The sequence below is a fragment of the Homalodisca vitripennis genome, chromosome 4 (genome assembly GCF_021130785.1).
Source record: "Homalodisca vitripennis isolate AUS2020 chromosome 4, UT_GWSS_2.1, whole genome shotgun sequence".
In the NCBI taxonomy this organism is placed as follows: Eukaryota; Metazoa; Arthropoda; class Insecta; order Hemiptera; family Cicadellidae; genus Homalodisca; species Homalodisca vitripennis.
The window spans coordinates 93,740,597-93,766,021 of record NC_060210.1 but is presented as its reverse complement, the minus strand read 5'-3'; the positions used below and the strand labels follow the sequence as shown (position 1 = coordinate 93,766,021).

Genomic DNA, 25,425 nt, shown 5'->3' with positions numbered 1-25,425 from the left:
ATAAAAACTGGCAAATTTGTGCTAATAGAACCAGCTTAAAATGAAATTTTTGGTTTTATTTAATTGAACATTTAAAAAAATGCTAAAAAATTAGTGTAACACATTTTGTGGCAAGAACCATGTTAAAATTACATTGTTGAACATCAGTAAATTTTCAATACTAAAAATGCTCTATTTTTCTGATAGAATAATTCCTTTTGAGATGCGGGTTTGTGGCATTCAATTCAGTAAGCTATTACCTTTAAAATTATGTATCACAAGGTATAGGCTTCCATTAAGAATATTCACGATACCCTCGGCAGGACGTCCCCCGTTGGTGTGACATAACAAAACATTGTTCACAAAAAGTAGATGCCCAATCTCTATCACGATTGTAAGAGGTTTCAAATTTATATTTAAATTATTAAAGGATATATTTGGGTGTTTCCAGACATAATATACCACCCTGTATATGGAAAGCACTGTAAGGTGGTGCATATTACCATGTTCTATATGTAAATCTTTTTAACACAAAATTCCGTTAAAATGGCTATGCAGCAAAGTGATATTACCTGCCTTTAAATACTAAGCCTTCATAACATAAATTTTTATAATATACACTTTGTAAATTAAATTCCCATAGTGATAACACGAAGAAACAATTTCACACCCAAGCAAGTAAACATGTTCCATTATGAAACTGCTTGATACTATTGAATCTTTGTAAATAATAAAATCTTGGTAGCAGTGTTCTTAGTAAGATGAATTAATATATATATATATATATATATATATATATATATATATATATATATATATATATATATGGGATTCAAATTTTTAATGCTATTTCTGACAAATATTGATTCCTTTCTTTGGGTATTTATTTGTTACACAGTATTGCTTTTTCATGTTTCATTAAATATCACTTTGAGCTACACATACTTTGCAATTATTTTACAGATATAAAACACGAGATATTAATCTGGCAGCGTGCTGCTGCCTCTCTTTCATCTTACAGCAAGGAGGAAGACTTTGTACGTGAATCCGTCATGAAAAAGGTCCAGGAGCTTTTGATGGAACTCAAAGGAAAGATGTTAACTGGCAGGTACTGTAATGCGCTGTTTTAATAAATAGTATTCAGTCCTTGCAACATACAGCAATTTATTACAAAGTTAAAAAATCATTATCTTTTCATGAGATTGCTGTTATCAATTTTTAATTACTTAGTATTGACTTTGTTATTTAAATATTGAGATGGTGATAAATCCTCTAAAATATATTCTGCCATTCAATTGTTAATTCAATTCAAAATATCATTATTTCAATGTTTATACAATTGTTTCAATAGAACAGTGAAATATATACATATGCTTTTACTCAACCAAGATACCACCTGTTAGATAGCCACATATTAAAAAATAACAATCATAGAATCAAAAATAAACTACATACATATAAAACAGTTTAACACATTGACTGTTGTGGACTGTTGCTGCTATTACCTAGGCTGTCCTATCAAATCAAATCAAAGAATTCTTTATTGTTAATTTCTTCAAGAAATAACATGGCGTCAAGCTTAAAATGCAACACATTACGGAAGTAAAATTGTACATTACAAAGTTGAGACTTGCTTAACAAAGTCTTGTTTGAGTCCTTTACTAAGTCAAAATATTCATTTACGGTGTAGAAGGGTCGCTGCACGAGCCAGTCTTTGAGTTGTCTTCCAGTAAAATTCTTCAAATCCAGAGGGAGTGAGTTGCAGATCTTGCGTCCAATGTAAGAGGGTTTCTTACTGTATTTAGTGGTGTGATGTGCTGGTAGAATATAATCTTTTGCTCTACGAGTGTTGTAGTAGTGTACATTACTTCCTCTTGTAAAGTCTATTTGGTCTGTGTACATGACCACTGCATGTACAGGGTGACCAGCGGGAACCGGACGTTTTTTAAATAAACATAAACCACTTATTTTTTAACATAAAACTTATTTTATTACATAGAAATGTTTGTAATTACATGCCATTTAAGAACAATGTTACTTATGGAATATAACGTCAAATAGATGGTATCCATTTTCTTGAATGCAGGTTTCTAACGTTTTAAGAAAATCCGCATGTACACGTTCGAGAAGCTCTTGATCAATTGCTGTCACTTTGGTCTTGATTGCATACTTTAGCTCTGCCAAGGTGCGAGGTTTGTTGTTGCAGACTTGTGATTTGAGGTACCCCCACAAAAAAAGTCACAAGTCGTCAAGTCTGGTGACCTTGGGGGCCACTGGATGTCGCCGAAACGGGAAATGAGCCTTCCTGGAAACATCCGACGGACCACAGCCATTGACAAGCGAGCAGTATGCGGTGTGGCACCATCTTGTTGAAAATAAACGTGTTCATTTCTGTCTAGACCTCTAGACAGGATTTTGCTTGTTAACTTCTCCATTTAAATTAAAATGTGCCTCATCACTCATAATGATTATTGTGCTGTCATTATCTTCGAGCAACACTTGCATGTGAACGGCGAAGTCCTCTCGCTGAGCGTAATCTCTTTCCTATAGCTTCTGAACAACACACATTTTATAGGGATGAAATTTTAACTTTGCAAAATTTTCCGCACTGATTCACGCTTTAACCTTTGTTCACTTGCATGTCTTCTTGCTGAATGACTTGGGCTCCGAATGAGGGCTAGTCTCACCCTCTCGACGTTTTCCGGCGTCCTTACGGTCTTCCTTGGGCCAGGAGATTTTTTCTTTAAAATAACTCCTGTCGTTCTCAGATTTTGAACCCACCTGAGAATAGTATTGCGGGTAGGAACCGTGCCATGGCGTCCAAGGTTGAAATGAGTGCGAAAAATCCGTTGTACCGTTGTAACAGATTCGCCATTTTGCACATATGCGTCGTATGCAAACATGCGATGCTCCACTGTCCACTGCTCCATGGCTACTGAAATGGCATTGTATAGCGAAGTCATTCACCACACTCTCCCCCCTCTCCCATCTTGGCTGAGGGTGTACTAGCAATTCCAAAAACGTCCGGTTCCCGGCGGTCACCCTGTATATACAAAGACACAACTGTCAGAAGCTTAAGTGATTTATATGCACTTCTGCAACTCTCTAATGGACTAAGGTCTACTAGTGCCCTCACTGCTTTCTTCTGAAGTATTAGTATTTTGTTAAGGTTTTGTTCAGAAGTGCCACCCCAAACTATTAGACCATACCGAATATGGGATTCTATTAGGGCATGGTAGGCTACTTTTGCAGCGTCCAGCCCCCCTATCCATTTTATCCTACGCACTGTAAAAATACCAGATCCAAGCTTTTTACTCAATATTTACCTAATAGTTTGAATTTGTCCTACACTGTGATGTCATTGATATTGGGTATAGGTTCAAGTCTTCAGCTAAAATTTAATTGAGTTGTTTTGGATGGGTTTATTGCCAAGTAATTCTGAAGACAATACTGGAGTGCTTTGTTTGTGGTTTTAGTTATTCCGTTATATTATATTTTTTATAAGCAGAGTAGTGTCATCAGCAAACATAATAGTTTCAATATTGCAGTCACTGATGAAATCAGGGAAGTCGTTTGTAAAAAGCACAAAAAGGAAGGTCCTAATACTGAGCCCTGAGGGACTCCTCTATTTATTGGTCTTGGTTTGGATCTGAATGTAGTTCTATTGCAATTTGATGTGTTCTGAATCTCTTCAATCTGACTACGTCCTCTGAGATAGTCTTTTATCCAGTCTTTAGATCTTCCTTTAAAGCCCAAGGATGTGAGTTGTTCTATAATCAAATCATGACCCAAGCAGTCAAAAGCTTTACTATTATAGTCCAATAACACAGCTACAACATGATTATTTTCTTCTAGCTCATCCAGAATAGATTCGACTAAGCCTGTTAAGGCACTGGTTGTTGATTTGCCTTTTAAAAAAGCATGTTGTTTTGTGGTTATAAGATCTTGTTCTAAGCAAGTGTTTCAGCATTCTTGAAAGTGCAATTTTCTCAATTATCTTGGAGAAAGTAGAGAGCTGAGAAATAGGTCTTTAGTTTTCAGCTCTAGTTGTAGAGGGTTTTTTGTGTTTAGGGTATATTTTTGAATGTTTTAGAAGAGAGGGAAACTGACCTGTACTGAAAGATTTATTAATTATGCTTGAAAGTGGATTGGCTAGTTGGTGTGCACAATGTTTAACTACTTTTGCTGGTATTTCATCCATACCACATGATAGCTTAGATTTAAGTGAGCCAATCACTTTAATTATCTCTTCTCTTGTGGATGATGCAAAATTGAACAATGGTTAAACAGTTTGATATTGGATATTTGGGGAGCCAGCTGAAACTAAATTTTGAAGTTGATTCCTATTATTCTTAAGGGTTAAATCTGCTATTTGAGAGAAGTATTGATTAAGGTGTTCTGCTATTAAAATGAGATTACTTTCCATTATTCCTTCTATTTCGATTTTTGATAAGGAGTCAGAAGTCTTCTTTGATGATTTCTCCGAGTTGATAATGGTCCATAGCGCTTTTGATTTGTTGTCAAATTTGTGGACATGTTCTGCTGCAGCATTTCTTCTGAGGTCTCTGAGTTTCAAGTCATGAAGTTTCTTTTTATTTGCCATCTCTTCCTTGTCAGTTGGTTCTCCTGTCATTTCATAAAAGTGTAAGGCTCTGAGAAAATTGTCTTAGAGCATCTGTACTTCTTCATTGTATTCAAACTTTAGTGTGTATTTTGGTTTTTTCTTATTTTCTTTAGTGAACATGCATTGTCTAGTGCTCTTCTAACAACCGAGTTGAAGGAGCTGAATGCTTCTTCAGCATCTGGAGCATTGTATACTTGGTTCCAGCCTATCTCAGCCAGTTCTTTGTTTAACACTTGAAGGTTTTGTTTACTGAAAATCCTTTTGGAAGAGGCTATACATTTGTTGTCGTTTTTTGTAGACAAGAGCAGATTGTACAGTTAGCCTGTGTGGTCTGACATTCCTTCCTGTATCAAGCGGAAACTGACCTTATTCTCAGGTAAGTTAGTACAGATAGTCTACTGATGTCTTAGAGGTACTGGTTATCCTTGTTTCTGGGAGAGGGAGGCGTCTAATGTTAAAGGTGGTTAGTAGTTCTTCTTCAAAAGTTTTTTTGTCAGGGTTTGTGGAGAGTCTGTCAATATTAATATCTCCCATTATAATCGTATGTTTTGCTTCAGCTTGAAATGTAGCTAATATATTTGAGATTGCATTAATTGATTGTTTGGTCGAGCTACTAGGTGGTCAATGTACTCCTAGAATGTATATCCAGTCATTTTTTAATTTTAATTTTACTAATGCTGATTCACAGTGTAGTTCTCTATTATGCATTTCTACTTTTCTTCAGCATCAAGCTTTGCTGCTTCCTTAATGTAAATTGCCACTCCCCTTAGTATATGTTCTTCTGTGCAAAATTCTGTTATCAAATTGTAGCCATGTAATTTTGTCATATGTAATCTGCTGAATGTCATTCCGTGTTCAGTTAAAATTAGCATTGTTGGATTCAAGGTATTCAAGCTATGATTTATTCTTTCATTTTTGTTGCTGTCCTCTTATATTTTGATGCATGATTAGGATATTGCTTAGGGGTTTTGCTATTTCTAGTTCTTGGTTTTTGCTAGATGGTATTGGTCTAAAAAATTACTTGATGACTTCTCAGAGGTTGCATTAGTACTGTAACAGTATAAATACTCCCACAATACCAGGAATAAAAATGCTGCATCTATTAATTTTAAGAGATTGAGCAAAACTTGTGAAATTGTTCTGTTATTGCACTGAGGGTGTACAACCATTTGTTACCCTTAGTCCAAAAGTACAGTAAAAAAATATTTTTGAATAAATATTACTTATGGCTGTTAGATAACCCATTTTATGCACTGGACGAGTTCTTCCAATTAAAAAACATTTTATTTTAAATTCCCCAATGCCACTGGCTGTATTTGAGTATTGTGGTTTATGTTTACGTAACTTAAGATATAATTAATCTAAGTTTTATAACTGACTTGGCTATATTCATAATAAAAGCTGTAATGAGACTTTGTCAATTATCTTTATTTTATGGCAATAAAAAATTTTGATTGATTGTCATTTTTTCTCATTTTGCTGTCTGATATTCTCTTGATTTCAGTTGAGGATTCTCCAATGTATTTGTTGAAGAAGTCTAAATAAATGTCATTGCTTTCATGAATTCTTGCTGTCATTGGAGGGCCTTTGTGTACTCTGAAAGTTCCAAACACTTTTAGTTTTTTAAGCTTTTCTCTGGAGTATATTTTGGGTCTTTCTCAAAATTTTGTGTGGGGAGGGAGCACTGCCATTTTCATTAATTAGCACCTGAATTTACTCCATTACATGGCTCTTCTGCTTTTTTAACAGGGTAAAGTACTGGCTGTTTTGATTTGGTCTTGGCCATCTGTAATGATATGCTGAAATGGTTTTTCTTGATGTTAAGAGTTTTATTTTTATTTAGGAGGATTTTTGTTAGCTCTCTTAAGTGTAAACAGGCTATGGATTATTAGGGGATTATGTGAAAGTATGCTGTAGTCTGTTTGCTTATTGCTTCCAAAGTAACTTCTTGTTTACTTTGAGTCACCTCTGTCCCCAATCTTTTTACTTCTTGCGCTAAAATATCTTGTTTGGATTTCAATTGAGCTACCTCTAGTAGTGTAATATCAAGAGATATTACATTTAGATTAATTACACCTAAAGTTGGTATTTGACTGGTGTCACAGTGAAGTTCTTACCAACGTTCACTGACACTAGAGATGTACCATAGTGTAACATATTGTATACAATGGACTGTCACTGCTACTATCTCAGTTATTTTAAAGTCGGTTAATGAATGGTGCCGCAGTGAACATGTTAAACACTTTAAAACCTGAAGAAAGTGATAAGGCAAATTACTCAATGAATCCACACAAGTGCATTTCATCTTGACATATATTTGACAACAATTACATATATTTATATACATTTTCTTCTTACAAATTATGAAGGTTACATTTCTGGGGAAGATGTAGTTTGAACCGTGATAGATACGAAATTGGTAATTCTATTTTAGGCAAAATTTTGCATTTCACTTCTTGTCAACGCCTCTTTGCTTTGTTTCGTTTACTTCCTACCTGATAAATAGTGTAGAAAAAAAACATTATGGTGATCTAAAATATTGAAAAGTTTGATTTTCATTAGAATTATTTATTAACACCAAACAAGTCAAAATTGTCTATTTGTATGTGTTTATTTGTAAACTTCTGCTGAGACCAATGATTTGTGTACAGAAATAGGTAATAAATAATATTAAGATTAGGTAATAAATAATATTAAGATTAGATAATAAATAATATTAAGATTGAATTTCTTATGTATAGCCTATTAGATTCATAACAAAATAGCACAACAGCATATTCTATAAATTCTCTTCCAAACATTACTAACATTCCAAACAGATAGTTAAGTTTGTGTAAAATGCAATTGAAATTAATGTAAGAAATCAAATATATAGTCTAATTTTGATGAAATCTTTCATTGTGTCTAATTGATATCTTCATAAAATAGTTTCTTTATTTAACATTTCAAATTTTGAATATTTTAAATTTTCAATGCTTTTAGATCTGGTGTCAGTGTTTAACATGTCTCTTTTACATAAGAAAATCATTGCTAATATAAAAAGAAACACTTGAAAATAATTTTTAGTAGTTTTAGTAAATTACATTTTTACTTATAATTTATAGCCCATACAATGGAAATGGAATAAACAACATCTGCATAAAAACTATTTTTTTAAATAAATTACTCAACTGATAATTACAAAAAATTATCAGGCAAAGAAAATATAAAAGTCTAACTTTATCAACTTTTTTAGGTTGATTCAACTGCTGGTTCTAGTATTATCGTAGATACTTTGGCAGAAAGTAGCACAACACTAGTGAATTCTGTTGAGTGGTCGTAGTTATTAACCTCTATGAGGCATCTAGGTTTGGATTATCTTTGTTTTTTGGCAGTAAAGTGATGGTGCCAACTGCTTCTTATATATTCTGTTACTATGTGGTCTAAAATATTGTAGATGTTAATTTTTAATTCAGACTTATAACAATGGTGTATCCAGTTTTGATTAAAATCATCACTGTAACATTTTTGGTTGTACTATAGACAGAATAGTGTTGATATCATGTTTGCTACCAAAGTTTACCAGCAGTGTGTGTCTGTTTACATTAGACATAAGGTATTTGATATTTAGAGTGTTTTTTTTTTTACCTTAAAAAAATGAACATTAAATTAGTTTGAATAATATTTTGTGTGACATAAATTTACATAGCTATTTATTCTATTCCTAACTTAAAAAGGTATTCCTTTAAAAATTGTTGAGAAAATTCTTAAAACTTCCATAATTTTCAAGTCAGTAAATAAATTACAGATAGGTAGGACACTAATTGAAATACTAAAAGGCAGGCCCGTGCGCATGGGGGGGGTTTTGGGGGTTCAAACCCCCCCCTTGAAGATTGGGATATATCATATTGTTTCCATATATCAGTTTAATTGTGCTCTATTGCGCCGTCAGTTTACGCGCATGCGCGCGCAAATATTTCCAATCGTTTGATTGCGCGCGCTTTCCGCCTGATTTGTGTTATATACTGTTTAAAAATTGGAGCTCTGACGCGCTACACAATTGGTCTATAAAATAAGTATAGAACCCCCCCCTAAATAAAATTCTGCGCACGGCCCTGCTAAAAGGTACTGCATTAAAATAGTTGTAACTTTTTATAAACACTGAAATAGAACTTCTTGTTGAATAGTTAAAGAAATAATAAATAAATAGTTTACAGGGGATTGAAAATTCTCTAAATACATTTAGAAAATTATCTAGTAAAAAATATACTTTTTAACTGTACATTTTAGCAAATATTAAGTATGCAGTACTCGTTCAGTACTGTAATACAGATATCAAAGACAAAGTTACTGTTGCTGTAACGTTTACTACAAATATAAAACTTATAAAACCCATCTTAGTTGTCTTTTGACAAAAGTAGGTTTCTCAGACCTGTGTACATACGTTTTCTTGATTGGGAAAAGAAGACAAAATCAACCGTGAAAAAAATACCAAGACCGGAGTGAATTATAGTGACTGGCCATAAATATAACAAATTTTCTTGATCATGGCAACAAGGAAAACTCAACATTGGTGTTGGAAATGTAATTCACTTGAACCAGAAGTGCTCATACATGTGCAAAGCCGTGGGTAACTGCTGGTATATTAATATATTGGGCGGTGTGAATAAAAACGAGTACGACGAGTATTTACTTACAAGTAAAGTGCAACGAGTATTTAAACCCCGAGTAAACCGATGTGAATAAAGCGTCGAGTTTACTTGTAACCCTGTACTCGGCAACCCGAGGGTATACTAGCAAGTATTTACTCGCGAGACAACTGAGTGCATAAGAAAGGCAAGTAAATACTTGTAGCGCCACACAGACTACACGCATCCTTTCTTGTTGTGACGCAAACTAGTGTTGGACAGTTAAAAAAGCTATTGAACAATATGAAAACCGCAGTCAAGAAAAAAACTGATGTCAACGCAACAGGAAATAAACCAATAACATTGTTGTCATGGGATGCAGATTTCATAAAAATTTCCGAGTCAAATGAGAACCCAATTTATTGCAAAATACCTGGGGCTTCATGCGTTGGATTGGGAACAAGTTCTACGTCGCCATTGCCTTAACTCAATGAGGAGAATGAGAATAGTGAAGACGAAGATGACTCTGTTGACATGCTAGCATCAAACCAGCCCATCACACCAGTGACTTGCAAACGTAATAGCGATGCGACGAAGTTGAAAAAAATATAAGAAACTTTTGTTGTTGAAATAAATTGTATCCTGTTTTCTTTCCTAAAATATTCCTTTTCTGTAAAAAAAGTAAAATAAAAAAATAAAATAAAAACTAATAAAATAAATAAAAAACAAAAATTAAAAAAGTATATGATGTACGTCACATGTGCGCGTATACGTGATGTAGGTATGAAACCAAACAGCATGGTTAAATGCGTAACGTAGGCACATTCCCAGGGCCCGTGGTCTGAGCAGATGGAACTGCGCCCTAGGAGCGGTATGTAGGCCCACGCTCACACATGCGCACATGTGACATACTTACTTAAAAAGATATATTTCAGTTTTTTTAATATTTTTGTATTACTTTTTTATTTTATTTTTTCACATATGGGATTGCAATTGGAGTAAAGGAAATAGGATTCAATTTATTTCCATGTCAAAAATGTGTACTTATATCATCAGATTATTACTAATTTCTAATCGTTTTTGCTGACCACGTCGTCTATTTCTAATTATATACAGGTACATTTTCTTCAGCTACATCATTTTCAATTTCGTCTTCCAATTCCCAAGCATCATTCAAATGTTTTGCTACATTGTGAAGCACTGCACAACTTATTACTAAATTGGGAACATTTTTGGCTGCTATTCTAACTTGGCTCGATAGTATGGGAAAACGACGTTTCATCTGGCCAAAAACTCGTTCAATTATGACTCTTTCCTGAGCATGGGTCAAATTGTGAATTCCGCTCACGAGCATTTCTTGGTTCGTCAAAAGGAGTCAGTAACCATGGAGTAATTCCATATCCGCTATCACCAAGGAGACAAACATCACCATCATATAGGCGCACCACGTCCTGAATTCCACTCACTCGCCAAATCCTGCCATCATGTACACTCCCTGGCAACACCACTTTGGAATCCTGGTTCACTAACGTATCTCAGAAAAATTTCCATTTTTTTCAGTGCAGTTAATCCTCCACCTCTTGCATCAGTGTTTTCATCAAGAAAGTGCGAAGTGAGAAAATCTATGTTTTCGCTCTCAAACCGTAGTAGTCCCTTAGATAGATCGGGACTTATATCACGCCGGTCTCTATAACATTACACACCACGCAGGTTCATAAATGCAGCCATCTTTCGTGTACAAGTACGACTGCAAGTCTGGGGTCGGGTTGACTTGCAAATGGACGAGTATTTACTTGCTACAGAAGTATTTACTTGCGTTTATTCACACCAAAATTGGCATTTTTCGTGGGTATACTAGCCTCTCAAGTATTTACTCGCGAGTAAGAGTAAATACTTGTTTTTATTCACTTCAATTTTTGCGTTTACTTGTCATTTTAAAATGTTCAAGTATTTACTTGTCCTACTCGTTTTTATTCACACCGCCCATTTTTATTGTTTGAGGTAACACTAGTTAGCTACTGGCCACACAGCTGAGGCTCTGATTTTAACTTGGGGTTAAAGTTAAAACTGCTTTTTATAAAGGAGTTCGTCTCAAATCAATAAAGTTTTCACTTGAGGAACTTTTTGGAGAATTTTTTGTACTATAATGCATTATTATTATTATGCATTACTATATTTAGTAATAATAACTGAATATAAATGATTAGTTTCTCGGTCTTAACAATAAATGGCATAGCAACTTGTTCATGATAAGACAGTAGTTCCTATCTCATCCATGTAATTTTATAATTATAATTGTTATGTACAATTTCAAGATTATGTAACAGTTTTTTTATCTTCTGACCACAAAATATTTTTTTCTGAAAAATGTTGTTTTCAATAAAATTGGTTCTATTATTATTTATTAATGTTTAAGGAGCAATACAATTAATATAAATCAGATTATATGTATAAAAAATGTGTACCTTAGTGAGAAAACACAATTTTTGGATAGCAAGAAAAGATACTAAAAACTTTTACAATTTTATTTTTATTACTTTGTTGTTTTTAGAAAATTTCAGTTCCATAAATGGGTCCTTCTTCATTATCAATATCTTGCTGTCTTCTTTTAGCAGTTCTCTTAGCTTTCTGGCTCTTTTTTCAACTTCTTTAAATGCTATCCCCACCTTCTGCAGTTTAATATCTTCTGCAGTTGAGTTTTATGGGGTTTACTATACAGTGTTTTTCCAGCTTCACCACACATATTTTCAAGTACTTTCACTTTCCCTAAAAAAATATCATTAAAAGACAACACTGCATCTATAACACTAAATATTAATGAAGCCGACTTTCAGAAGCCAAGTCCAACATAAATCAAATAAATACACTAATTCCAATCTGTCACTTTTTGTTGGTGTTAAATCTGGTTGGCGAACATGAAAAGATACAAACATTTATAAACCATTTGAAGTTAGAAATATTAGGCTGTATTATAACAAATAATTACGGCAACACTGACGAGTATCACAAAACAGGTCTGAAACACCCAAAACATGGTAGGGATTAAGAGAAATGGTTGTAAATCATAAAACATATAAAAAATTAAAATATTTAATATCTATATGCTCAGGGAAAACTGATCTACAAAATTAAGTATCTTGTTTATTTTTGACTGTAGCCTTAACTTAAACAGGTACAATAATTTATACAAGCTATTGTCTGAAATGCACGCAACATCAGATGATGTCATTTAAATGCAGAGCTGTATTGTATGCTTCGTCAGGAACCCTCTCCTGACTCACCCACGATAGTGGCACTGCATAATACTCTCTCATTGTTAATAACTTTGAATCTAAAACTTTAACTATTACATCAAACAAGACGTAATTGTTGTTCTATACTATAGACGAGCCGTTTTGAAAGTGACTTGTGCGAATATTTCTTGCTCATAGGGGGAGGAAGGAGCAGAAGCTTAACCATGCTGGGTGGTGGTAACCCATTCTTTCACTGCTTGGATATATTTCCTTTAGAAGACACGATTGGGAACCGAGTGCTTTGCTTCCCTACGTTGGTGTTTTGGAGCATCACGCTATGTTTAGTTATTATCATTGTTATTGTATAACAAATATTATTTCTTATGTTAAGAATAGTCCATTGCATCTATTTAATATGTTAGTACGAGATAAAGTATTTTAACAAATTTTTATTACTAACAGCTGTTGTTATTATTACTGGGTTTGTAAAACAGCTGTTATGTAACACATACCCTATGGGTGGTAAAGTGGCGACTAATGAGTGGTTGGTAAGGAATTTGGAGGAGGAAGTGAGTCCGTGCTTCTTCTCCCTTTCTACATCTCTCTCTATCTCTCTCTCACTCTCCCCCCCCCCCGCAATGTTCACTTAACAGGTCGCTTTCAAAGCGGCTCATCTACAGGTATAGTATACATTTTGTATTCAAGATACGGATTTATCTAGACTGATCTGTTAAAATCCTTCTTATAAAATAAGTTTTGCAAACCTAAGTTAGAATTAAATCTTATTTTTCTTTTCAGCACTGTAATGGACACTTACAAAGAAGATATAGAAGAATTATCAAGAAAGGTAAAGCTCATAAATTAGGTTTTATTTTTGAATATTAATTGTAAAATACTTGTTATACAGCTAACAACATAATTGAAAAATATTAGTGATGCAACCTTCACATGTAGGAGGAAATGGTTACGTCTTTGTAGTCTACATATATAAAGCTTGTTTAACCCTTAACTGACATCATGTAATAAAGAAACACAACAAACATCATACGTCTGAGAGACACCATTATGTATTTTAGGCATAAATAATACACAAATGAACACAAATCAAATTTAATTGCCTAATATACTAAGGTGAATACATTTTAAACGTGTTTCAAAATTATTTTATCTCCATTAGTAAATTAATAAACAGATTGTTTAAAATATTTATCAAGTGAGACGTATTTTAGGCAAAACTTATAAATATTTGCTATATAAACGTATATGCATATTATCGAATATCGTTATTATTATATTTAAATGTAAATTATTGATCATAGGATAACCCTAAAGTGTAATAATCACATTAGCTATAAGGTTATAAGTACTTTTAAGGCATGAGTTTGTTTCTCTTTGTTGAAGTACTTTCCACAAATCTTTCTGGCACATTCTAGACAAATGGCTGCTCCGCACTGCTGGCAAGGGTATTTTGTTCTCCTTTTTAGTTGCGGGGGACAAGTGGAACATGTTTTTCGAACTTCAAAGAATTCTGGTACATCTCTAGGCTCATCTTCAATCTGCAGAATCCTCTTCATTGAAAGTGTCAGCTCACGCGGCAAATTTCTTACGGTTTCCATTCTGCGTACCATGTGAGGATGAGTCAAGCTGTTTGCTAAGCACTTCATGTACTCAAACCGACCCAATCTGCTAACATCTCTGTAGCTTTGGTGAAGAATATAGCTATTTATACCACATCCAACGTCAACAAGAGTAAAAAAAATCACTAAGGGCCAACGCCGGGTTCTTCGGCTTGTTGTGTAATTTGCCACATTTTTGGTCTACTCCATCTACCCCACCCTTTGTCATGTTATAAAATGCGATTATTTCAGGCTTTCGTGAGCAATCGTCAGTAGTAGCAGGTGCGTGGTGCATAGATGAAATCAAAATCACAGCTTTAGATTTTTTTGGGACATATGAGAGTAGGGTCATGTCTTCTGTAAAAGCATACAAGGATGAATTTACTACTCTTGATTTGTCAGGCTGAAATTGAGGTGGAATCTCAGCTTTGTTCTTTTTAAGAGTCCCAACATACGTGAGATCTCTTTGAGAAGTTCCTTTACAATTTCTATAGAACTAAACCAATTGTCAGCTGTAATATTCCGACGTGACCCTTCAATTGGTTTTGCCAATTTTACGACTGCTTGAGATGGAATAAGCAGTCTTTTTTCTTCCTCAGATAAAGACCTGCCATCACTTCCTTTCCCATCGTATATGTACCAATTATAAACATAATGGGTCCTAGCGTCAGTCAAGCATAAAATTTTGATACCATATCGAGCCGGTTTTTTCGGCATGTACATTTTTGAAACTACAACCACCACGAAACGGAGCCAACATTTCATCAACACACATCAATGGACCTGGAGAGTAAACAAGCTGGGAATTTTCAATAAACATCTTGAATATTTTTGACACAGCTGCTGACGGATCGTTCTTTTTTCTTTCATCACGGTCATCAGAGTTGTCAAACCGTAATGCCAACAGTAGAAATAAAAATCTATTCTTTGTCATTGTGCAACAAAATATATCACGGGCCCGTTCCATCAGTTGCAAACAGACTGTCAATTGATTCGTTGCTGGACTTGAATATTGCGGTATAAAAACGAATAGACCAATTAATGCTTTTAACTCCATCATATCCCAAATCAGACAAATATGAAAGAGATTTGGAATAATTACGTCTGCGCGAAGAGATCTTTCTGTTGGTCCATAACAGAACCTCCTCCAATAAGCCTTGACTGAACAAAAGACCCCATACCTCCTCAACAGATGGTTTGCTCCCTAATTGTTTTGGCTCTTTGTTTTAGTCCAGGAAGTTGAACTATAATATTATGTCTTCTAGTTCGTACATTGACTGGTGGACTTTCTTTTCTCCATTTGAAGGGTTCCCGTTTTTCCTACTTTTTTTCCAAAGAAAAAAATTTGTTTGTTGTGGTGATTGAGCAATATACTCATTTAAATTCTCCTCCTCAAAATTTGCATTGCCCTCACTGTCACCAGCTTCCTGTTCTGACTCAGAGTCATGAGGGCTATCAATTTGATAGTCCGGATCTCGATCGCTGTCATAAGGATCAGGTTCTGAGCTAGGATTGTCCAATACGTTAGATACCATTTCTGCTAGATAGCTATCGAATTCTTCACTACTTAGAGTTACTTTACTCACAACTGGTTTTCCATGTGATGGGCCAGGAGTAGGTAAGTCAGCAGAGTTCATTTTTACGGTTAGAATAAGATGACGGGCAAAATTTACAAAAAATATTAGGTTGGACCACCAATCACATAATACAGTCTAAAAACAGGAAAATATTGTCACACAATAACCAACATACGTCTGTGAGACGGGGAGGTGGACGAAAAATAGAGTCACTGAACAAAACATCATACGTCTCTGAGACGGAACTCGGCAAACGATCGTCACTGTGATACGCAATAAACGGCCGATAAGAAAACTATCTTAACCAAACAAAGGAATCCACTCGACTGGAAGGTAGACGGGCGGACAGCCACCCGAATATGAAGTGGAGGGGATATATGAAGATTTTTAGTTCTGCTTCCGTCTCCCAGACGTTATGATGCCAGTTAAGGGTTAAAAGACAAACATAGACTCTTTAGTAGGTGATATCAAAATAATGTAATGAGTTTGTTTTTAACTTCTTTGTCGTCGACTTTTTTGTATCTCTGTAGACATAAACTTCACATTCCAAGAGCCAAGTATGCAATTGCTTGTAACTGAGTTGTAATTATCAGTACAAGCAATTAACTGTTCATCATAGTCAGTTTATATTCAGCACAACATAAATTATTTTCCTGTTCCTTGCAAAATGTAAGTCTGTGATTATTTAGCGTGGCTTTTTTAATTTTTGTTGTCAATATGTCATCAATCCTCTTTTTTTCTCATAAAATTAGAGAATGAAAAATATTATAGATGAGGTGTCCAATAAAAGGGGAAATCTACTGTTTGTTCTGATGTATCAGATGAACATAAAGAACACATCTGGTAGAATTTGAATATAACTTGTAATAGTATATTGTTTTAACAGTAAAGAATTGAACATTTGCCTCCACTGCATGTGTATGGTGTACTTGAGGCAATAAAAACTATACTGGTTATAAAACTATACAAGGCTCAATTACTGCTGGCTGCAGGCACTTAATGAGGTAACAATGTTTAAAGCTGTGAGATTTTATCTTATAATAATTATCTTATAATAATTTTCTTACATGATTGGTGTTTTGTGATGAAGTTTTAGATAGCATTAGAAATATTCAGAAGTATAGTTTCTTAGTTTAAATATTTCGTATAGTTATGACCCAAAACAGTGACCTAAGTAACTGAGTAAGACAGTCATGAGAAAATTCCCCTGCTGTCTTTATATCCTCTCTGGGAAATTTCCAACAAAGTTTTTTAAAGTTTGATTCTACTTATTTCAGAATCAATGTGGACCTACAAACTTCACACACTCATTATCAACTCCCTTTGCTTCTTTAACACAAAGCTTTCCTTTGCTAGATATGTTTTGATATTACCTCAAAATCAATGAGTATTATATTCCTAGTGATCTGGAGTAGTGTTTTCGAGTCTTCAATCCATAATTACTTAGTTCCGAACAAATAAACATTGTTGACTTTAAAATTAGGAAACTTAAAAGTTTGTATACAGTCTCTTTTTAGATCAAATAATCGTGATTAACGCTTTACTCTTTGGTCCAAATTCAGGCTGACTATGGAACTGTTGTCTGCAGGAAGAGTAGATTTATTTCCCTAGCTTATTTTTAGTATAAAAATTCACCTATTTTCTCCTTCAGATCATTACATTATGCTGTGGCTGACATGTTTTGCTCCAGGCAAAATGAAAAGTTGTAATAGAACATCAAGACAGTCAGTATCCTAGTTTGGCCACTAAATCCTGATTGTTGGGACTCATTCTGTTTCAGTTTCCGATCCGAGACAAGCAGCTGTTGATCAAGTCAACATTCTGCCTTGTCTTTGTGTTTTTGATGTTCCTGATGCAGTCGGCACTGGATCTGAACATGTCCATGGGCAGCATTGCACTGCTTGGGGCTATATTGCTGTTGCTACTTGACAGAGACGACATCGTAGACACTCTGGCCAGAGTGGAGTGGAGCACTCTCATCTTCTTCACCTCTCTGTTCATTCTAATGGAGGTAACCAAGTAATATACAGAAGTGACAAAAAGCAATACCCTTTACCTAAATGTACATTGAGGATTTACGTATTTTGAAACAGTGAAAACATTGTTAACTTTATTTTATTTTTCAACAGATACTAAAAATGAAGTATTGCAATTTTTTTTTATAAACTCACAATTTATTACAATATTTCATAATAATTATAGTAAGATGCCTTTCTGTCTTAAAATTATCTTAGTGCTTCATCATATTACACATGTGACCTCACTAAGAAAGATATGGACATAAGGACACCTCCCAACTGATCTAAAAGTGTTTAAGTTCAACTGTAATGGAGCTATTTCATAAAATATTATGAAATGTTTCATAGAAGTTTTCAGTTATTTTTTAATTACGGATTATTAAGTATTTTACTTTCAAACTTGCAGGCCTAGAAACATCTATTAAGCTTATAATCTAATTATTCTAGAGTGGATCAGAACCTTCACCATAGCTATAGAGGCTGTGGCTCTGTAACTGAGAGATAATGATTTCCCAGGGAAGTCAATGTAAATTTACAAATAAATGGTTTTGGACTATTTCGCCCAAACATTATGTAGTATACATGAGTTAGTAAAATCGCATAGAAAGGATCCCCTTCAAATAAAAAAGGAGATAAGAATATCTAACAGTGTCCCATTACTAATCTCAGGAGTGCTATTTATTTGGTATGCTATTTAAAAAGCATATGCTAATCATGTATCAGTTACTTAGGATCCAACAGAATCATCTTAAAATCATGTGCAATAATCATGTTGTTCGTCCGAATGTGCAATAACTTTGGATAAAGTCTTAGAGACTTGGTACAAGGAAGAACTTGACCTTTTGATTTTGGAATCAAAAGTTAGAAGGTCAGTCGATCAATCTGGCTCTTCAATAACTCTTTCGTTACATTCTGTCTAGTCCTTCGATACTTCATTGTATTGGTTTATTCAGTACGAATTCGTGTGCATTGCTACCGGTTTCAACTAATTTGTCAAGCTTCATAAATATTCAACTTGTATGTTAAGGTGGCAAAACGTGTAAAAATACTAGTTGTCTCAAAACAATAATAAGACTGAATTAAATATAGTTTTTTCAAATATAACAGCAATGAAAGGCCAACAATTTTCCATTATTAATGTTGCAAAAATTAAACGATTACAAAACAAATATTAACTACGGCAAATGATCGAAAACTTGTTATCCTTTCAGGTCATTCACCATCAATAATAAACTTTAAACAAAGAAAATATTGTAAGGTCATAGGTAATTACTAAAGCTACATGGCCTGGTATATATGCTATGCATGTAATGGTCCAAGCATATAACAATGGCAACATTAGAACTAGGTGACATCTTTGGTTGAGCATTTGTGAAGTATATCACTTGAGGGGACAGACAAATTTTATTTCTGTCTGTCTGTCTACATGATATCTCGAAAACAAACACCGAGTTCAATTATGGTGCATGCCACTCCATGGGACTTGGATGAGCATTAGTAAATATTTTTACATTAGTCTTATGGGTAACTAACAAAAAAATAGCAGAATAATTACATTTTTAACAAACTTAGAACAATCATACGAGATTTTAATATGTGTCATATTAACATTATGTAGCTTAATTATCTCAACTTATACATCTTTTGGTGATTTGGAATTCAGCTTCAGACCTTCATTATTTAAACACTTCAATGAAACACAATTTAATAAACAAAAATGTGAATATATCATTTAGTAAGATAACTCGAGAAAGATTTTATCTGTAGACTTAAATTTTTGCATGAAATTTCTCTTTTGTCTACCAGGAGGTGTAAATATTTCTTCTCTTCATGATTGTCTGTCTGTCTGTCCAGACAACATCTCGAGAATGAAATGAGCTAAAGTTCAGAAATTTTGCAAGCAACCCCTTATACCTGTTACGTGACATTTTGTATGGTGTACTCCTACTTTTTTAATATTTACATTCTAAAACTAAAAATCACATCTGACTGTGCATGACCATACATAGGAGGGTGTGTTTTAGAGTACCTTAGCTTTTTGTGATTTTTAAAAACATTGATCAAACTTATGTCTAGCATAATAATTTATAAACCAATGTTAAATCTTCTAACATATAACTCTCACTGTGCTTAGGGACTCTCGAAGTTGGGCCTGATTGCCTTTATTGGTAATTGCACAGAAAGTGTTATCGCAGGAGTATCACCTCCTTACCGGCTTGCCTTTTCTATCTTGATGATCCTGTGGGTGTCTGGCATTGCTTCCTCCATCCTGGACAACATCCCATTAACTACGATGATGGTGCGCATTGTCGTCGGACTCAGCCAGAAGCAGGAGCTGGACCTGCCCCTGCAGCCTCTGGTGTGGGCCCTAGCCATTGGCTCTTGCCTCGGAGGTCATTCTCAATTCATATCTATTTTTAATCAGACGTGTTTCACATTTCTAATCACAAAAAAAGCATTAGGGTCAAGTAATATTAAATGAAACATCTGAGAAAGAATTAATTTATGTAATTATGTGTGTAGTGTAACTATTATTTTCTTTTAATTATAGTAAGTTATCCTACCAACAAACTATAACATGAAAACGCACACAAATATGGAGTATGTGTTGGTATGTTTTTTTTAAATTTTTTTTGTAAATATTTTCAAAATTTTGTCTATTTATAGCTAATCCAAAGTGGTGTTAAAAGTGTTGTTTTTGACTTTTCATTACAACAAAATATCTTATGTGGGTATGTTTTTTTTAATCTCTCTTGTGATAGAAGAGTAATTAATAACCTAAAAATTAATGAATGGAAGAGTGCTCTTTTTTGTGCCGGTGGATGATTTTTGACAGGTTAGAAACTTTTGAGAAGACGAAATGGCGTCACAGCTCATGGCAACAATAAATCCAAGATCATATGGGAAGTTATAAATAAAACATCAAAACAGGAAAATTAAATTGTAGAAAAAGCTAAATTGGTGGAAGCTAAAGATAAAGCTTGGAATTGATGGGGAAATAATTGATAGAAGTTGCTGAAAAACTAAACTTATACTTTGTACTCACAAATCACTGATCTAACTAAAATAATTATTCCTAAAAAAATGTAAATGAATTATGGTCACAAAAAGTAAATAAACATCAGCTGGAACAATTCACTGGCATTGACCAAAACAAATAATACTAAGAAGCATAAAAACTATTTATTCACAACTGAAGTTGATTTCAACAGTCATAGAGTATAAAATAAACATTAGACAGTGTTGGACAAACTGTTGACATTATATAACATTGAAAAAAGACAGTACCATATCTTATAATGGCGGAAATACATAGTGTCGAAGAACGCCACTGCACGAACTCCGGGTGGTGGCGGATCATCACTGTGCTGCCCAAAGGGTTAAGAAGGAACTTAAAAGATTTTATTGTAAAAAAAAAACCACTATACACCTTGTAATCCCTAACAATGCCAATAGCTCATACTCTGCATTATGTATGGTGCTCCATGTAATGCAATTCATTTCTTATTACATTGTTTTTTGCCATCTCCTATAATAGTAGTACAACAAATATAAGTACAAATTTTTAAAAATATAACTATACTTATTTAGCTGCTTGAGAAGAATTTATAACCTAGTTAATTATTTCCTACTAGAAAATAGAAATTCATACATATTGATAGTGTTGTAACTCACAAATTAGTTTATACAATTAATACACTTTGCCCTCCATTGTTTTCAGGAAATGGAACTCTGATTGCCGCTTCCTCAAATTTGGTGTGTGCCTGTGTAGCTGAAAGGCACGGCTATGGTTTCACTTTTACGGCCTTTTCGAAGTATGTAAACTAATTATAAACTTTAGGTGTACAGTAGAAATGATGCAATTTAATTGTGATGTGGGAAATTTTGGTTTTTGTATTATAGCGAGAACATATAAAACATAGTGTAATATTTCAAAGTTTACTAAATTTATGTGTGCTACTTTCCCAATTAGAGTAGAATACTTGAACTTCAAGTTATCCAAATTATGGCACACAACTTCAAATTTACTTGTTTCCAATAATACATAACTAACTCTACATAAAAGCATAGCTTTAAACATTGTAGAAGGAGTAAAAATAAACAGTATAAAATTAGTAAAGTTAGAAAAAGTAATAAAGTTAAGAAAAAGCATCAATGAGGGAAAGTCTAGAGTTTAAAAAAGGGGTCTTTCTACCTAATTCTGGGTTCCTACTCTATATTTAGTTTATGTAAATTATTTCAATTGTTTCACACTTATGGATGACACATGTCTATGCATGAGGAGGAGTCACCTTATCAACGGTAGGTTATGATGGTTTTTTTTTAACAAATGGACAAATGATGGTTCTTTAATGTTTGGGACAATTATTTTTAAACAAATAACAATTATTGTATAAAAATGTATTATAAAAATAAATTTCAAACGTCAGAACAAAATCTCATAATATTTTAATTCAAACTACATGCAAATTTAATTGAAATCTGACCAATTACTCTTCAGAAATTACAAGGAACAAAGCATGGGCTCACATTCACATAAAATTAATTTATATAAGGCTTCCAGTTTTGAGATTCTAGGTATTACATACATCAAATTGAGTGCATACATCAGATTGCTCACAAAAATTGATTTCTTGTCATTTTATTAAGTATAGTTACTAAAATAAAGTCCATATGGTGTATCAGTTTTGTTTTCAACTATTAAAACAACACTTCTATTCCAATGTTTTTTTCCATAAATTTCGTGTTTGAACTAAGGTTAGTTGTATGCAATTTATTATATTATTTTGCAAAATTCTTTGTTGTTTTTTGGATTAATTATAAATAATTATACTATAATCTAAGACTTAAGATTTAAACAAAGTTCAAACATAAAAAAAATATATAAACATCCCCCGAAGTAAATGACTCCATCTCTATTCATAAGAAAGTTAATACGAGGGGGAGGGGAACTTTTAAGACACTCAGTATACTCAGAAGTGACTTAAATGTGCTGTTGTGTTAGTGGTGCTCCACATCTCATTGTGTGAATTAGCATCACAGCCTATTACCAACTTCAAGCCGCTCCTCCCAACATGGTCTACCAAGGCAGCCATCTCCCTGGAGGGCATGGAATTCACATCATCATACAGGAGATATGAAGATTTAATCAACAGGGTTCATCTAGTCTCAGTCCCAATCACCCTGACTTGTGTTACAACAATACAAGCTCTAGCATTATTAACATGGGTGCTAAGAATTTTGATTCCTGTCATGGAAAGCTCAATTTTACCCTTACAAATCCAGGGTTTCTGTATCTGAGCCACGTGAAAATCTTCCGCCAGAAAGCACCTGCAGAACACAGCTGAAGCCACTTTATTGTCCTGCAGATTGACCTGAAGGACCTTGATCCCCATGATCAGCCACCACACCTTGTGTCCTCAGATGGACCTACCCTACACTAATGAACACCCTCCAGTTCCTCACTTTAAGTCATTGCAGACTGCTCATCTACCAACCCATTGTCCTGAACCTCCCGTGTGGATATCTCTGACAACCTTCCAGTCAGTAATGGAAATCCCAGTATTTTCTTTGGCAATGGCCTTGAAGATGATTGCAGAGTCCTTCCTGGCCACAGACCCATCGATCCTGAGGAAAACCTTGACAGATCTAATGAGGTCTCTATAATCCCCAAAGACTACACCTATCCCCCTCAGAGCCACTGACCCTCAACCTCGGAGCCAGTCCCTAGTCTCATCCAACTAGAGCTCCTCTTTCAGGAATAAACCTTTTAAACTACACACACCCTCTACTGATAAACCCTCGTCAAGGATGCACCCTTGCAGCTCCAAAGCCTCCTCCTCCGAGAAGGGGGCGCCCAACACCCAAGAGCTCTGTTTGTGACACACAACCCCTGTGCAATGCATCCCTTAGGCACAGTTCACTTCACATCGTGGAATTGGTCCCAAGTCATGCAAAAGCATATGTGTGGTATGATTCAGGTACCACTAGGGGGGCAACCTCTGCACAGAGTGCACAATCAGGTCACTAGCCTGGACCCTAGGGCTTTGTCAAAAGCAGGGCTACTTCATGCAGGACGCGTAACGCGTTTATCCAAGCCCGACCATTGGATGGATTCGAATCCTCCATTGGTCTTGAGTGGCACTTATCTGAAATAATTAAGCCTTGTTTGAAGAAGCTGTAGCAGCTGCACAAACTCCTTTTGCAGTGTGGTTCCTATCAGGAGTGTAAACTAAAAACCTTTAAAATCAGAGGCAACATATAGATAATAAAAAAAACATGGTCTGCTACCTGATAGTGGCATGATATAGACTGGTCGGTTCCCTTTCTTCAGCAACTCCCCTTATCGGAAATACCTTACTAGATCTGCAAATAATCACAAAAGGGTCTTTTCACATGCACAGATCCTCCACATGACCCTCTGTAACATGACATGTCTTGTTCTTACTGATGGTAAATCCTACAAATTGTAATAACCAATGATTTTTTGAAATATTTTCATTTTGAAACAATGCTATTTGTATTTAATTTGAAATTTAGGATATTTTTGCACTCTATAAAATTATACACATTAATTCTAGTCATATATAATGGATTTATTATACATATCAATCACTAAAATAGAATTTGAATGTTTCTAGGATTGGTTTTCCTGTGATGATTTGGAGCATGACGATTGCCACAGTCTACCTCATGATTGTATACGTTTGGCTGGGATAAACTTTCATTTATACTTAAAAGTACACATTTTTGGAGCATTGAACAAAATTGTTAAAAGAGCAATTCTAGGACTGTGATAAAACTTCAGCATAAACATTATGGTAATGTAAAAGATACAGTTTTAAATTTAATTATTGTTTTATTATAGCTGTTGTTATCAATGTTGATTTTACATATTTTTAATTATGTTAATAATTAAATTAAAATATACTTATTTCAATAGCTTTCTTTTCATTGCCAAAACATTTATTAACATGTTGAGTCCCGTGTGTGTATTTGACATGTTTGTCGTTCAGTCCCATGGGTATCACCGGTGATTCCAAGTAATTGCTGATAACCCAAAGGTATAACGTACACCCTTTGTAAAAGCACTCTTTTAAAATGAGACCAACACATTTTTAAATGAAGAAAATTTATGATCTGGCTGCGCGTTTCTATGATGTACCCAAAAGGAAAAAGCAAGAGATAGGTATGACTCACACTATTTACCTACAGTTTCCTGCTCATTTGCAACAGCTGGATGGCATAAAACATCAGAGTTCCAAGAGTAAATCAGCTGTGAATATGGGCATCTTGCAGAATTATTTTATTATAATCTGCTCATGGGTATCCACCAGTGATGCCTTTTTGTTCTTCAAAACATTTTAAAACCAATCCTAAATCAAATGCACTACATAAAGGTAAAATATCTAATATAAGTAGGGCAACTATGGGCTACGAGTAATACACTAGGCTGGGTGGAATCACTATAGGGGATCATCAGTACTCAACATGTTAATGTACTACTCTATACATTTACTAGGCATTCCTTTTCATTATAATATGTTGGTTGTAATATAACATTACTTATTCAATAATTCAAATGTTAAAACCACAAGCTGTAAGACAGCTTACTCTCTGTGGGAATGTTAACCCTTTTAGGATGATGAAAATTAAAATTTTTTTCTAGTACATACTTTTGAAGTGACTACTTTTTATACAGAATGGTATACTGATGACAAAAGTTAAAATAGGAAAAAGCAAACTTTTATAAATACGTCATTATAAGTAT

The 25,425-nt window shown here is 34.2% G+C and overlaps 1 protein-coding gene across 4 annotated transcripts in view; it reads left to right on the top strand.

Moving 5' to 3' along the window:
- LOC124359778 (P protein-like) overlaps positions 1-24,594 on the top strand; it is a 56,668-nt gene extending 32,074 nt beyond the window's left edge. For all 4 annotated transcript variants that reach the window (XM_046812801.1, XM_046812802.1, XM_046812799.1 and 1 more), the window contains exons 15-20: positions 943-1,087; positions 13,242-13,290; positions 17,417-17,647; positions 19,789-20,047; positions 21,376-21,469; positions 24,296-24,594. In XM_046812801.1, coding sequence (XP_046668757.1) covers positions 943-1,087; positions 13,242-13,290; positions 17,417-17,647; positions 19,789-20,047; positions 21,376-21,469; positions 24,296-24,374 — 857 coding nt within the window. In that variant the 3' untranslated portion in view covers positions 24,375-24,594. The remainder of the gene's footprint in view (positions 1-942; positions 1,088-13,241; positions 13,291-17,416; positions 17,648-19,788; positions 20,048-21,375; positions 21,470-24,295) is intronic.
- The last annotated feature ends 831 nt before the right edge of the window (positions 24,595-25,425 follow it).